General features: G+C 39.4%; 1 protein-coding gene across 4 annotated transcripts in view; it reads left to right on the top strand.

Annotated features, from left to right (window-relative positions):
- The window catches only part of OCA2 (OCA2 melanosomal transmembrane protein), a 504,704-nt gene that overhangs the window by 167,990 nt on the left and 319,745 nt on the right, over positions 1 to 16,969 (top strand). For all 4 annotated transcript variants that reach the window (XM_047738795.1, XM_047738792.1, XM_047738793.1 and 1 more), the window contains 5 exons: positions 3,382 to 3,453; positions 4,848 to 4,913; positions 8,500 to 8,556; positions 9,863 to 9,987; positions 12,976 to 13,114. In XM_047738795.1, the coding sequence (XP_047594751.1) occupies positions 3,382 to 3,453; positions 4,848 to 4,913; positions 8,500 to 8,556; positions 9,863 to 9,987; positions 12,976 to 13,114 (459 nt within the window). The remainder of the gene's footprint in view (positions 1 to 3,381; positions 3,454 to 4,847; positions 4,914 to 8,499; positions 8,557 to 9,862; positions 9,988 to 12,975; positions 13,115 to 16,969) is intronic.

The raw sequence follows: 16,969 nt of genomic DNA, 5'->3' as shown, positions 1-16,969 counted from the left end.
AAATCTGCCTCATGACCTCATGACTTCCCAAAAGCCCACCTTCTAATATCATCATTTAGGAATTAGAATTTCAACATATGAGTTTTGGGAGGACATAAACATTCAGACCACGGCAGCAACCATTAGCATGATACAGTTTTAGAATGTTCCATCACCCCATAAAGACATCCTGAGCCCATTTGCAATCAGTCTCTATTGTTACCTCCAGCCTTAGGCAACCCCAGGCTTTTTTTTTTTTAATTTAAAAAAAAATTTTTAAATTTATTTTCAGCGTAACAGTATTCATTGTTTTTGCACCACACCCAGTGCTCCATGCAATCCGTGCCCTCTCCAATACCCACCACCTGGTTCCCCCAACCACCCACCCCCCACCCCTTCAAAACCCACAGATTGTTTTTCAGAGTCCATAGTCTCTCATGGTTCACCTCCCCTTCCAATTTCCCTCAACTCCCTTCTCCTCTCTAACTCTCCTTGTTCTCCATGCCATTTGTTATGCTCCACAAATAAGTGAAACCATATGATAATTGACTCTCTCTGCTTGATTTATTTCACTCAGCATAATCTCTTCCAGTCCCATCCATGTTGCTACAAAAGTTGGGTATTCATCCTTTCTGATGGAGGCCTAATACTCCATAGTGTATATGGACCATATCTTCCTTATCCATTCGTCCATTGAAGGGCATCTTGGTTCCTTCCACAGTTTGGCGACCGTGGCCATTGCTGCTATAAACATTGGGGTACAGATGGCCCTTCTTTTCACTACATCTGTATCTTTGGGGTAAATACCAAGTAGTGCAATTGCAGGGTCATAGGGAAGCTCTATTTTTAATTTCTTGAGGAATCTCCACACTGTTCTCCAAAGTGGCTGCACCAACTTGCATTCCCACCAACAGTGTAAGAGGGTTCCCCTTTCTCCACATCCCCTCCAACACATGTTGTTTCCTGTCTTGCTAATTTTGGCCATTCTAAGTGGTGGGAGGTGGTATCTCAATGTGGTTTTCATTTGAATCTCCGTGATGGCTAGTGATGATGAACATTTTTTCATGTGTCTGATAGCCATTTGTATGTCTTCATTGGAGAAGCGTCTGTTCATATCTTCTGCCCCTTTTTTGATATGATTATCTGTTTTGTGTGTGTTGAGTTTGAAAAGTTCTTTATAGATCCTGGATATCAACGTTTTGTCTGTACTGTCATTTGCAAATATCTTCTCCCATTCCGTGGGTTGCCTCTTTGTTTTGTTGACTGTTTCCTTTGCTGTGCAGAAGCTTTTGATTTTGGTGAAGTCCCAAAAGCTCATTTTTGCTTTTGTTTCCTTTGCCTTTGGAGACATATCTTGAAAGAAGTTGCTGTGGCTGATATTGAAGAGGTTACTACCTATATTCTCCTCGAGGATTCTGATGGATTCCTATCTCACGTTGAGGTCTTTTATCCATTTTGAATTTATCTTTGTGTACGGTGTAAGAGAATGGTCGAGTTTTATTCTTCTACATATAACTGTCCAGTGTTCCCAGCACCATTTATTGAAGAGACTGTCTTTTTTCCACTGTATATTTTTTCGTTTTGTCAAAGATTTCATTGTTAGTGAATAAGAAAGCCACTGATTTCTGTACATTGACTTTGTATCCTGCCATGTTGCTGAATTGTTGTATGAGTTCTAGTAGTTTAACCCCAGTCTTTTTGTCTCTCTCTAAATTAACCTTTTCTGGGTAGTTCATATAAATGGAGTGACACAATATGCAGTCTTTTGTGTTTGATTTCTCTCACTGTGCATTATGCATTTTGGGTTGATTTTTATTTTATTTTAATTTTTTCAATGTTCCAAGATTCATTGTTTATGCTCCATTCCCAGTGCTCCATGCAATACATGCCCTCCTTAATACCCACCATTGGGCTCACCCATCCCCCCCACCCTCCTCTTCAAAACCCTCAGTTTGTTTCTCAGAGTCCGTAGTCCCTCACGCTTTGTCTCCCCCTCAGATTTACCCAATTCATTCTTTTTTTTTTAAAATTTTATTTATTTATTTTACAGACAGAGATCACAAGTAGGCAGAGAGGCAGGCAGAGAGAGAGAGAGAAGCAGGCCCCCCGCAGAGCAGAGAGCCCAACGCGGGACCCGATCCCAGGACCCTGAGATCATGACCGGAGCCGAAGGCAGTGGCTCAACCCACTGATCCACCCAGGCTCCCCTACCCAATTCATTCTTAACATAGCATGTATCAGTAGTTCCATGTTGTAACATATACTACTTTTTCTTTATCTTTGGTAACATGGATAGACATTTGGAATGTTTCCAGTTTTTGTCTATTTTGAATAATGTTGCTATGAACATTTATGTTTTATGTGAATTATTCAAAGATAGATCAAGGCATAGTAAATTTCTAAGAGTTTATCTGACCAAAATAAGTTTGAGTTGGGCAGTGCCAAACTGGGAGTGCTTAGGAGTGCTCTACCGACGGAATTATGGGAAAGACTTATATAGGGAAAAGGGGGAAACATAGCAAGGAAATGATTTGATTAGCTGTAGCTTAAGTGTTTGCCATGTTTGGGATGTCTAGTTGGCTGTTTATGATGAGTTGTCCTTAGATTTTTATTTCTTAGCCTTGAGGCATTTATTATAGGCTTAGATTTTCGTTTGCTTAATGTAGGCTGCTAAGGTGTTGGAACCACTTCTGTTTAATGGCCTCATTTAATTAATTTAATTGGACATACATTTTTCATTTCTCTTGAGTAAATTCCTAGGAGTGGAATTTCTGGTCATCTGGTAATTTATTATTTAACTTTTTAAGAAACTGCTAAACTTTTCCATAATGGCTGCATCATTTTACATTCCCACCAGCAATGTTGGAGGGTTCCAATTTCTCTGCATCTTTGCATTTCTTCATATTTTGTCTCAGAAATTTCATGTTCATTTGAATTATAATTAAATAGAAAAAGTACTTTCATGATTCAGTGATAACACTGAAGTCTCAATTAGATTAAGCATTTGATTATATGCCTTTGGTTTAATAATAGTCTCAGCAATTGGGCAGAATTGATTTATGTTGTGGAACTAATGGTCTAGTTGCCTAGGGATGTATGGTAAATAATTAATGACAATTAACTGCAGACTTCCTTATACACCATACTTTAGCCTTCTGCTTCTACTTCTGGGTCATCTAATTATTCAGGAAATGAATTAGCTTTCTTTAAAAGGCGGACTGGTGCTATTTTTGTGTGTCTCTGGGGTGTCCAGGCTCTGAAACAGCAAGACCCATGATTTATTTTGTCAATAGATATAGTACAGAATGGCTGACATTAATGGATACAAATAGCAGTATAGGCTTTTGTGCATTTTAAACCCCTGTGGACCAGAATGAAATAATTTCCTATGTTTCTTTCCAGATTGTTCACAGAACCCTGGCAGCCATGTTGGGTTCCCTTGCAGCATTAGCAGCGCTAGCGGTGATAGGAGATGTAAGTTGTAACATTTTGAACCAACAGTTTGCCACTTGATAAAGTATAAAATTCAAAGACAGTCCAGGAACTAAGTGTTAGCAGATTATTTTCATTCTTTTATTTACTATTTCCACATTTCTCCCTCAGGAACCATGCTAGAAGTATGAACTAACAAACCTCTCAACATTGATGAATATTTTTCATTTGACTTTATTGCAAACACATTTTTTTATTCCTCATGTTAGTTGAGGAAAGTCTCATCATGGTCACTCATTTGCCCCGGGCTATATAGCAAAGTGGTGTTAGAGTTGACTCTGGGTGCTGTCAGCCCTTGGGAACTAGAGGGGGCCATCCTGCCTGGAGCAGAAGTGAGAAATGGTGAGGTTGGGGTTCTGTCTTGCAGATACCAGGAGGTCCCTAGAGATGTGTGTTTGGGGGTTGATGGCACCCCATCAGTGTGTGTATGGCTTGTCTGGCAAGAATATAGGAATGAATGCAGGGAGGCAGGAGAGGCCAGGCACCCACTGGAGATGGAGGCCTGCCATTGTTTGAGGAGCAGCACACAGAACTGGATTTGAAAACAACTCTATAGAATCTAAAGGAGGGTTCTGCAAAGCACTACTACAGGCTGTTCAGTCAACCAAAGAATAATAACTGGTTTAAAAAACTATGTGGAACTATGGTTATTTATTTATGTATTTATTTAATTTTTCTAGCCTAGAGTTGGTATAAACAAATACTAACTCTAAGGGCAAAATGTCCCAGAGTCCTAGAGCTTACACATAAGCCACTGTTATTTCTATTAACTCTGAAGTAGTAGTATAGTGTTAGTTATTTAATTTAGAAAACATTAATGTAGCACAAAGCCTGTGCTGTGGGTAGCTCCCTGAGCCACAGTGCAATCTTTCCCAACAATTAGAGTCTCAAAGTACCCTTGCTTCACATTCCATGTTCCCATTTCCCCATGACTCCAGGCTTCCCTACTCTGCAGGGCTGTTAGGAGAAGAAGTGAGCGTGGATGGACAACTGATGAGTAGGACATGTGTGTCCTTCAGTTATTGCCATCCTGGCCTCATGCTCCAACACTAAGGAAGACATATGGGCACCTCACTAACCTCAGGGATCAATCCTGCAATTCAGGTTGCAGTTCTTCATGGAGTTGCCAGAGTCAGGATTTAAGAAATTTGCTTTTCTTATAACTAAATGCATAGGCTTGACATTATTATGCCTTCAGTCACAAGTGGTTTTCCTTGATGATATACTCTAATTTCAAAGGCAAGGGGGTGGTATGATTTTTGACTATGGCCCAATGAGTGGGCTTGCCATAAAGAATAGCACATATTTTTTTAAACAACTTATCACCAGGAGGATAATGTCCAACATTAATTAGGAAATATGTGCTTTGATTGCAGAGACCCAGCCTGACCCATGTGGTGGAGTGGATTGATTTTGAGACCTTGGCCCTGCTATTTGGCATGGTAATTATAATCTTCCCAGTGGGACAGGGCTCCAAGCCTGCTGTAACCCAGCACCTTCCCTTTTGCTGTTACTGCTGATAATCTTTCATTATATTAAAGATATTGTACTGCTTGACAATTAGGGCTTCATTAAGAAGTGTTCATGCAGGTCTAGACAGTTTCTCCTGTGGAGGAATGGAATGATTGGTGCTCTGGTTAGTTAGGTGGAGAATTGCAGTTGTAGGCCTGTCTGATAGTTAAGTGATACTGCCATTTAAAAAATTTAGCAAAATTTTAAAATGACCTTAAAATATAAAGTTACTTCTCTTAAAATATAAAATGGAATATTCTAAATAAGTGAACCAAGTAACTTTTGGTGATTGGAAAAACACCTATAGTTACATGGAAAATGGAAGAAATTGTCCTTAAGTAATAGTTTATGTGTCATAAACTGATTTAACTAGAATAAGTAAAATCTGATAAGGGCCTGGACAGCAGTGGGAATGCTGCATGTGTTCTTGAACAGACCCCAAAACAGCTAACTGGTCTGAAGGAGGGTATTCTCTTTCTGGACAAAAAACCTGCTTTGCATAAAGCAGGTTACTATATTTCTTCTTCTTCTTCTTTCTTCTTTCTTCTTTCCTCTTCTTCTTTCTTCTTCTTCTTCTTCTTCTTTTTTTTTTTTGTAATTTTTATCTCCCTGGTAGTCAAAACAGAAGGCCATGCTACTGTAGGCTTTAATGTGATCCAAACTAGTTGCCTCCTCTCTGGGTAGGGTGTGAGGAGGCAAGGCAATGCTCTGAACTTAGGCTTTAAAGAGAAACTCATAATTCTTTTGGTCCTGAAAAGTATATAGTAGGGCCTGGGCATCTGGAAAGAAGAAAGAAGACATAACAGATATCTCATAAAATAGTCTTAAAAACAAAAAATAAAACTTAGGGAAGTGTATGTTTACCATTTTTTTTTCAAATAAGTCATGATTTATTCCTTCAATGGAATATTCTGTGAACATTTAAAATGATATCTTAAGTAATATTTAATCTTATGAGAAAACATTCATAATGTGAAGAAAAAAAGAAAAAATATATATACAGCGAAACCCCTATTTACAAATATATACTGTATGTGTATGTTTACAAAACAATGAAAGACTTGAAAGAAATATTTCAAATAGTTAACTGTGAAAAGATTATGTCTTTTTTTTTCTTTTTATCTTTCTTTTTTTTTTTGCTTTGGATCTTTATTTATTTATTTATTTATTCATTTATTTTCAGTGTAACAATATTCATTGTTTTTGCACCACACCCAGTGCTCCATGCAGTCTGTGCCCTCTCCAATACCCACCACCTGGTTCCCCCAACCTCCCACCCCCTGCCATTTTGCTAATATTTGAAACAGTTTGTAAAAAAAAAAAACCCTTTCTTTTCTTTTTTTTAATTTGTAAATTTAAAAAAAATTTTTTTATTTCTTTTCAGTGTAACAGAATTCATTGTTTTTGCACCACACCCAGTACTCCATGCAATCCGTGCCCTCTCTAATACCCACCACCTGGTTCCCCCAATCCCCCACCCCCCCCCTTCAAAACCCTCAGATTGTTTTTCAGAGTCCATAGTCTCTCATGGTTCACCTCCCCTTCCAATTTCCCTCAACTCCCTTCTCCTCTCCATATCCCCTTGTCCTCCATGCTATTTGTTATGCTCCACATATAAGTGAAACCATGTGATAATTGACTCTCTCCTTTAAATGGATGTTGTATCAGTTTCCTGGGGCTGCCATAATAAAGTATCAGAGTTTGATGGCTTCAAAAACAGAAATGTATTTCCTCACATTTCTGGAGGCTGGATTTCTGAGATCAAGGTGTACGCATGGTTGGTTCCTTCTGAGGTGTCTCTGCTTGAATTGTGGATGACATCTTTCCCCTGTATCTTCACCTGGTCTTCCCTCTGTGTGTGTGTCTGTGTGCTATCTCCTCTTCTTATAAGGATATCAGTCATACTGGATTAGGGCCTCACTTTAACTTATTCTGAGGTACTAGGGTTAGGATTTTACCATAGGAATTTGTCGGGGAAAGTGGCACAATTGAGCCCATAACAAACAGTTTAATTTTTTTCTCAGTTGAAGTCAGTTAAGCAAGATTCTAGAACTTTGGAGGAGGAAAGATAGTCTATCTGTCCAGCCCCCTGCCTTTTCTTTATTTCATGGCAGTCAGCCACCTGTGCGGCTACTTACCACAATCCCCAAATCTCTGTCTCTTCTGGGTAGTTTTGGCAGCAAATGTGTGGGCCAGCTTCCCACAACAATGGAGAACCACACAGGACCTACCTATTCAATTCAGTTCATGTGAAGCATTTATTGGTGAGTGAAGCACCACATTCTACAGACAGCAACAGGTAGCGGTGGTCATTTGGGTTAGGAAGAACATCAGTGGTCACTACAGATGAGATAGATATTTATATTGAGTCTAAATTCATTTTTGGAAATTTCTGTTTTATGCATTTTATTTGAAAGACAGTATTGGACCTACTATTTTCTATTTAATTTACATAATTTAATTGAATTTTTACAACAGCCTTACAAGGAATAAAAGATTTAAAGGTGAGGCAAGAAAACTGAAATATAGAGGATTAAATAATTTTGTTTGTACAAGGTTAAACTACTTCTAAGTGGCAGAATTAGTACTTGAACCTGCATCTTCTTGCTCCAAGTTCAATACATTGGTATAGTGCCATCTTGGGAGAGAGAATAAAGAATTTTCCAGAAAGTTCAGGCTGGTTGAAATGTCTGGTTGATTAGATTTAGAGTAAATGGGACATAATTTTTGTTACTGTCTGTGTGTCATCACTAGAAAGCAACACAAGTTCTGGATTTATATAGAACCCAGAGAATAATCATTTCAGTGTAACTGTTCTTTTTTGCATATCTTGATCAAATTGGTGATGAAAATTTTTCATTATTTTAGGAAACAAAATTTAACCCTGTTTAAAAATCTTAAAATGTTTAGTTGTTGCTTGTGTGGACATATAGGTACAGAAGGCCAAATTCTGTCTCATTTCCTTTCCTGCTTCTAGCTTTGTGACTGTGAGCAAGTCATTTCCCATCTCTGCCCCCTGGTTTCCTTGTCTGTAACAGAGTAATGATGGGTACCAGGGTGGCTCAGTGGGTTGAACATCCAGCTCTTGGTTTTGGCTTGAGTCATGGTCTCAGGGTCATGGGATTGGGCCTTGCATCAGGCTCCATGCTCAGCTCAGAGTCTGCTTGTCCCTCTCTCTCTCTTCCTTTCCCTGTTTGCTCTTTTTCTTTCTAACATATAAATAAAACCTTAAAAAAAAACAGAGAGTAATGATAATACCTGATGTTTGTTGTGAAGATTAGGTGGAATGATAATGTACCTTGGGTATATATCCCTGGACAAAAATACAGAGGGACAAACCTGCTCCATTCAGGAAGTTAGTGGACTACACTCAGCAAGAGAGCAAGAAGCTTGATGAAGAGGCGGCTTTCACGCAGAGGCCAGAGCTGAGATCTGTAACTGATCATTCTGATGTCTGTTCAGTGTGGTGCACTGCTCAAAGATTGTCCATATCTCCTTTTTCTGTTTTCCCCACAGATGATCTTAGTAGCCATATTTTCAGAAACTGGATTTTTTGATTATTGTGCTGTAAAGGTAGGTTTGATGTGGTATTTTATATTTATGCATTAATTAATTAATTTATTTTTTGCCATGATGTATTCAGTTAATAAAACTACCATTTAAAGCAAATACTTTCTTTCTTTTTCTTTTTTTTTAAAGCAAATTTTTTTTTTAAAGATTTTATTTATTTATTTGACAGAGAGAGATCACAAGTAGGCAGAGAGGCAGGCAGAGAGAGAGGAAGGGAAGCAGGCTCGCTGCTGAGCAGAGAACCTGATGCGGGACTCGATCCCAGGACCCTGAGATTATGACCTGAGCTGAAGGCAGTGGCCCAACCCACTGAGCCACCCAGGCGCCCCTTAAAGCAAATATTTTAAAGTTCTGTCTCCTTTTCAAAATCACAGCTGTAAGACTGGTACAGTTGTTGTGCAGAGTTGGTGGCTCTGAGCAACACTTCCCTTTTCTCGTCAAACTGAAAAAGGAGATAAAGGAAAAGAGTATTTAAGTTGAATGTTTGTGTAACATTAGTTTAATTGGCAAGTTGAAAGCTACATATCAAATACTGTTTTGCATTTTAGAACATCTAAATATTTTAAGTTATCAGCTTCTGATTACTTGCTTTTTGGTGAAATGATTTCAGTGATTACTTTCTAATCATTGAACATCCAAACATTCACTTTTATAAGTGTACTCATGAGGAATCCACCAGCAAGTTCTGACAGTCAGACTGTACACTGGAGCTATCATTCAGGGCTGGTAAGAGATCTTGCTATGCTTTACTAATGCAAAGACTAATGTTGTGCTTGATTTTTTTTTTTTTTTTTGAACTGGAAAGTTCTTTTAAAAGATTATTTACTCATCAAAGCATTTTGCAAACTATGAATGATAGAACTATGCTATGATTTTTGCCATGCTTCATGTACTTTCAAATATCTGGCCTCCTCCTCTCAATATTGGTACTAAAAGTCCCTAAGATTTAAGTTGCCAACAATCATCAGGGTTAAGGGTCACGGCCCAGTCTGTCTAACCAAAAGGAGATTGTAAAATACGGATAATGTTAAAGGGATAGAGGGCCATAACCTTGTAATCAGTGAACCATCACAGGGCACTGTGAGAAGGAGAATTAGAGGGAAGGAATGTAGGCCAATGTGGGTTCAGAAAGTTCAGGTACAAAACATCATTTCCTCATCTTAGCAAATTTAGGAATTCATGGGTCTAAGTTTTTCCACCATGCAGTGTTTTTTGGACCCCTAGTTCTTAGAATCCCTAATGAAAAGTCATATTTATTCTTCAACCCCACTGATCCTGGCTTATTCTTTTCTATGTGTGTGCATCTCAGACATACCAACTAGCTAGAGGAAGAGTGTGGGCCATGATCATCATGTTGTGTTTTATTGCCGCTGTCCTGTCTGCCTTCCTGGACAATGTCACCACATTGCTGCTTTTTACTCCTGTGACCATAAGGTAGGTAGGCAGATTGGCCCTACCTGAGCATTAGGTCAGGCTCATGGTGTGGTGTGTTCTCACTGTTCAATCTAGTCCCCACTTTCCTTTGCTGTTTTGCCCTGGTCTAGCCTGTGCATCCCTTGGGACTGTGGTGATCAGTGCTCTTAGCTAAGGCTATGGTTTTGGCTGTGGCTATGGCTATGACAGCAGCAGCAATGGCCACAGAAATACCTGTGGGAGTCAGAAAACTCTGGCGTTGCTGTCCAGGGGTGGGGGACAGACTATTAGGTGCCAGAAGTTCTTGTCCACTGGACTGGTCACAGGTGTGACAGAGCAGTGTGGGAGGTCTGGGAAAGGCGGGGCAGCCATCTTGCTCTCACCAGGCTCCTTGGAGTGTTGCAGAATCTGGCCTGAAAAGACTTTGCAGGGTAACTTGGGGAAAGAGAGATTCAGTTTGATTTCATTTTATTTTTTAATTCCACCTACTTTATTAATTAGACATTTATTGAGCATCAAAGCCCATTTGCCCTGAATCTTCTGAAGCTTGAGCTTCAGAGCCTGTCATTATTCAGGCCTCTTACAAGGCCATGGACCTATAATTTTACCCATACGTTTTAAAAAAGATTTTATTTATTTACTTGAGAGAGAGAACATAAGTGGGGAAGAAGGCAGAGGGAGAGAGAGAATCTCAAACAGACTCTGTGCTGAGCTTGGAGCCTGATGCAGGACTTGATCTCAGAACCCTGAGATCATGACCTGAGCTGAAATCAAGAATTGGACTCTCAACCTACTGAGCCATCTAGGCATCCCCGTTTATCCATACTTAATGTTCTTGATTTTGAGGATGGTTCTCCAGCATATCATGGTCCTTCCCTGCTTGGACCCATCATATTCTGGTGTTTGGCTGGTCTTAGGAAAGCAAGTATCCTAGGGGTTGAGGGGAGCTAGCTACATAATGAAGGGTCCCAGACAAGTCACTTTAGCTACACTAATCTGGGTTGTACCATCAAAGGGACTAACCCAAGCTAGTGTTTTGAGGATTCTGCTGGACAAGAGACCCTCCTGGTCATGAGGCATGAGACATAGCAAGTTCAAAGTAATCAATAAGGGCTACTTCCAGGGCTCAGTACTAATTCTAGGTGATGTCTATGGCATTTGAAGACTGGTTACTCTCAGAGGTGGAGTGAATTGGCGCAGGGGGAAGAGTTTGGGGAGAGGAGCAAGAGGGTGGAGAGGAGCAGAGAGCAGACAGAGTCCACATGGATGCAGCCTACAGTATGGAGAGTTGGTTTTTTTCCAAGTTCCCACAAACCTGGCTGCCTTGTCCCTTCTGTGCATTTAGGCACAGATTTGGGATGAGGGACACTGGACTCAGGCTTCATGTGAGGGGAGTGTGGCTCCTCCTAGTATGTGGGGTTCCTCTGAGGGCAAACGAAGGCTAGAATGAATGTGTTTAAAGGGTGCTCTAAACTGTAACCTGTACTACTAATGGCAGGCACCAAACTCTGCTTCGAGGAGACCTCAGGGGACAAGAGAAAGGCCACACTCACCCCCCTCCAACCAGGGTGACTCTGCTGCAGTCACTGATTTGAAAACCATAGTGTCACCTACATGTGCCAGGTCCCAGCATCTCATTCATTGCATTCTCTGATGGCAGCTCCAATGAGAGTGGGCTTCCAGGGGAATCCCATATTCCTGGCATCCCTCAGTCTTGCTAGGATTTGTTTATATCCTCATGGTTCCAGGAACCAACTCTGTAATTTTCTGTGAGAGTAGCAATTCCATTTATTATCTAAAAATTGCATCTTTCAAGATTCAAGTGTTAGTGTGCTCAGATTCACTATTTATATTACCGTATTCTTCATGACTTTATGAGCTTAATCACATTCTGCCTTTGTCTGGAGTAGCATTAGTCTTCACAGTTAAACAGCTAAGCCCATTTACACGGATGCCATCTCTGTGCTTGCTCCAGTATTATTGATTAGTGTACACTATTTTCTTGCTGGAGGCAGATCCTGGGAGCTTTCTCAGCTGAGAGCTGCTGCTGTTGCTGTTTGGGGTCTGATCCTCTTTTTGGATTCCTTTCTGTCCCTGGTTCCTGGATACCATTTCCTCTTCAGCTTACACACAGCTCTGTAGACTGATTACCCCCCGCAACCCAGGTGTTCTGTTGGTTATGCTCTGTGCTGGCCCCTGACTGCAGCACCCTGGAGACCCAAGGCCTGGTTTCTGTATAGAAGTGGACACTGCAGATGTGTAGGTGTGGTGGGCCATGATATGTTTCCCAAACCTTCTTTAAGGCAACATTTTTCAATTTCATGCTCACTGGATCTACCTAGGGAGCTATAGAATGCTTCTGTCCAAACCCACTCCCAGGGATTGGTCTGTCACGGGGCTGGACAGCAGGACTTTCAAAGGTTTCCAGACAAATCTAGTGTGCAGCCAAGGTAGGTACACACAGCTGTAGAATATGTACTCCTTCTCCAAGGAGGAGGTCCACAGGAAGGGTGAGGAGACACATTAAGGGCTCAGCATCTGAGAAAGGGAAGGTGGGTGAAGAATTAGGGTGGTAGGCGTGGTGTGAGTTACTGAGTGTTGGTACTTTGTACCGACACTTTGTACCAGTACTTTGTACTGCCTCACCCTTGACTCAGAGGGGTCTGGTGGCCAGCACCATTCACTTGTGCCAGGGCATGCACTCAGGGAAATGTGTTCCCTCCAGATCTGTGGGGAGTCTGATGGGGTATATTTTCACATGGATGGTTAAGATGGATGGTCAGTTAACTTTCAGAGAAATGCAATTCTGAGTGTTAACTGTAGCTCTGTAACATTGTTGTCTTTGTTTATCCCCCAACATTGCATTTCTTAGAGGGGTGTGTGTGTGTGTGTGTGTGTGTGTGTGTGCACCTGTCCTGTACAAGCAAGTGCTTTAAGAATATTTAGGTTGCACATGGGCCTGTCAATTGAATAGCATGGCTACTACTTTTATTTTCCTCCATGTGACAGATTATGTGAGGTGCTCAACCTCGATCCCAGACAAGTCCTCATAGCAGAAGTGATCTTCACAAATATCGGAGGAGCTGCCACTGCCATTGGGGACCCACCAAATGTCATTATTGTTTCCAACCAGGAGTTGAGGAAGATGGTATGTATGTACCAGTGTAACAGGGTTGCTTTCAATAAATAATATAGATCCCAGCTTACTCGCTCACTTAAGATTCTACCCAACATGGAAGCTTTTATTAGAAACTAAACTCTTGGGTGCCTGGGTGGCTCAGTGGGTTAAGCCTCTGCCTTCGGCTCGGATCATGATTCAGGGTCCTGGGATCGAGCCCCACATTGGGCTCTCTGCACAGCAGGGAGTCTGCTTCCCCCCCACCTCTCTGCCTCCCTCTCTGCCTACTTGTGATCTCTCTCTCTGTTACATGAAGAAATAAAAAATCTTAAAAAAAAAGAAACTAAACTCTTCCATATCACTTCTTCATATTAAGTGCTATTGGTTTTCTTGAGAGGGAGGTTAGGTGACTGATCCAGCAGTGTAGAGTGAGGTGGTCTGATGATAAGATAACATTATCTACTTAATCATAGTATGTTAATTAGTGGGAACTGAAGTTTCTTCTAACTAATATTAAGAATAAAATGATCTGTCCCCTTACATTTTTCAATGTAGTGAATGAATATAGTGAAGAATTTAAGATTTTTTTGGAAAGGATCATAAAATAAAGGTGTTTAGGAATTTTTTGAAAGCTCTTATAAGTATGAATGTATAAATGGCTATCAGACACATGAAGAAATGATCATCATCACTAGCCATCAGGAAGATTCAAATGAAAACCGCATTGAGATACCACCTCACACCAGTTAGAATGGCTAAAATTAACAAGTCAGGAAATGACAGATGCTGGCGAGGATGTGGAGAAAGGGGAACCCTCCTACACTGTTGGTGGGAATGCAAGCTGGTGCAACCACTCTGGAAAACAGCATGGAGGTTCCTCAAAATGTTGAAAATAGAACTACCCTATGACCCAGCAATTGCACTGCTGGGTATTTACCCTAAAGATACGAACGTAGTGATCTGAAGGGGCACTTGCACCCAAATGTTTATAGCAGCAATGTCTACAATAGCCAAACTATGGAAAGAACCTAGATGTCCATCAACAGACAAATGGATAAAGAAGATGTGGTATATATACACAATGGAATACTATGCAGCCATCAAAAGAAATGAAATCTTGCCATTTGTGACGACGTGGATGGAACTAGAGAACAATACTGTTTTATTTTTATTTTACAGTAATACATTTATTGTAGAAAATAAAAATCATACATACAAAAATTTTAAAAATTGTCATAATCTCACCAGTCAGAAATAAATCCTCTTAATGTTTTGGTGCATCTAGTCTCCCAGGACATTTGTATATGGATACACATGGATAAAAAAAGATAACACAGCTTCTGCTCTGGCCAAGATAGGGTAGTTGGGACTGGATTTGCCCTCTTGCTTGAGATATCCCAAAAGAAAATGAATGAAAACCCAAAAAACAAAACCCCAAACAAAGCAAAACCAGACAGTGCTAAGCAAGAAAATGGATGTCAGGAGGAAAAAACAAACAACAACAACAACAACAAAATAAAACCAGCAATCGCTGAGAATTGGGAAACAAAAGAGGTGAGCCCTAGGATTGTCCCAGTTCACTGTCCTGAGAGAGTTTCCAGGATGTAGTACAGGGAGGGAAAACCCATGTGGATCCCATCAGACTCCTGAGTTGAGGGGATAAAACCGAGAGTCTGGAGAGGCCAAAGCAAAAATGCTTCTTTGGTGAATTCTACAAATATTTAAGGAAGAAATAATGCTATAATACCAATTCTACATAAAGTTTACAGCAAACTGAAGACAAGAGAATACTTTCCAACTCATTCTCTGTGGCTCTGATACCTAAACTGGACAAAACCAGTATAAGAAAACTATTAATAAGTGTTTCTTATGAGCATAGATTTTTAATTTTTAAAAGTAAATTTTTAAAAATTACCATATCCAAATTAGTAATATATAAAATGGATAATATAGCATAACCAATTAGAATTTATAGTATTTGAAAAGCCAATCAATGCAATTTACTAACAAACTAAATGAGAAAATTCATGTGATCATCTTAACATATGCAGAAAAATAACTGGCAAATTCGAACATCCATTACTGATTGAATCTCTCAATAAACTAGAAAAATAAGAGAACTTCATCAGCCTAAAAGGGAGCATCCAGGAAAACATTACAGCCCACACCACACTTAACTGTGAAAATTGAATGCCTTCTTCTTTAGATCAGAAATAAGACAAAGATACCTCTTCTCACCCCTTCAGTGTATCATTTCACCATAGGTTCTAGTGGATACAATAAGACAAGAAAAGAAACACAAGCCATCCATACCAGAAAGGAAGATTTAAAAAAATAAGAGTGAAGTAAAACTTGTACTCTAAAAAATTAAAACATTATACAAATGTAAAATGGTGCTATTATTAAATATTTTTGGCTAATGCTGATAATAATTTGCAACAACCAGATCATTTATATTTTCAGTCCTAGTCATTTTTGTTAGGATTGTAGAGGCACAGATGTAAAAATATTGACAAATTGTAGCTATTTCTCAGAATCATATTTTTCAAAAGCAGCTATTTCTGGAAGAAATGTAGAAAATGATCAATCTGTACTGTGGAAAATGTATTTTTCCCTAAAAATAGGAAAGTTATTTTTTGGGTATGTAATCAATAAATTCTGGCTAAAATAAAAAAGAAGAAAGGAAGATTTAATAGTCTTTATTGGCAGATGACATGACTATCTGTGTAGATAGTCTGCAGGAATCTACAACATAGCTTCAAGAAATAATAAGTAAATTTGGCAAGTGTGCAATACAAGATCTATATAGAAAAATTAATGGTTTTCTATATTCTAGCAATAAACAGTTGAATATTAGCATCAATATACGAACTACTTTAGGGTAAATCTGACCAAACATATGTGAGACCTGTATACTCAAAACTACAAAATATTACAGAGTAATTAAAGAAGATTTAATTAAATGGAGAGGGATACTTTACTCATGGATCAGAAACCCGATATTGTTAATATATCAATTCTTTCCAGATTGAGCCACAGATTTTTGCAATCCCTGTCAAAACTCTAGCAGGGTTGTTGTTTTGGTAGAAATTGACAAACCAATTCTAAAATTTATATGGGAATCTGAAGTGTTCAGAATGACAAAAATAACTCTTAATGGGAAGAACAAAATGGGAGGGCTAGAACTACCTAATTCCAAGACTTACTATAAAGCCACAATAGCCAAGACATCATGGTATTGGCATCATTACAGGTAAATAGGTAAATAGATAAAAAGTAGAGAGTCTGGGCACCTGGGTGGTTCAGTCAGTTAAGTGTCTGCCTTCAGTTCAGGTTATGATCCCAGGGTTCTGAGATTGAGTCCCACATCTGGCTCCCTGCTCAGTGGGGAGTCTGCTTCTCCCTCTGCCCCTCCCCCTGCCTATGATCTCTCTCTTTCTCTCAAATAAATAAATAAGAATAAAATCTTTAAAAAAATGTTTAAAAAAAAAAAGCAGAGAGTCTAGATCCAGACCCCCACATCGATGAATAACTGATTTTGACAAAAGTGGAAAGTCAATTCATTGAAGAAAGGACTGTTTTTTTTTTCACAAGTGGTTCTGGAACAAATGGCATAGGATGTTGTAGGACATCCACACTTCCCACTTTACCCCAAAATTAACTCAAAAGCAGATTACATATACAAATGTAAACCCTAAAACCTTAAAAGTTCAAATAGAAAACAATTTGTAATAGAATAGCTATAGAAATCGTTCAAGTGAGAACATGGCTACTCTATTTCATTAGACTGTTTCTAGAACTCAGTTTTCAGTGTCTGTTGTTTGTCTCTTCTTTTTTTTCTTCTTCTCATGACAACATATTAATGAGTTAATGCAACAGCTTAGC

Source organism: Lutra lutra, chromosome 7 (genome assembly GCF_902655055.1).
Source record: "Lutra lutra chromosome 7, mLutLut1.2, whole genome shotgun sequence".
NCBI lineage: Eukaryota > Metazoa > Chordata > Mammalia > Carnivora > Mustelidae > Lutra > Lutra lutra.
The sequence above is the reverse complement of the archived record's forward strand: the minus strand, read 5'-3'. Positions and strand labels throughout refer to the sequence as shown.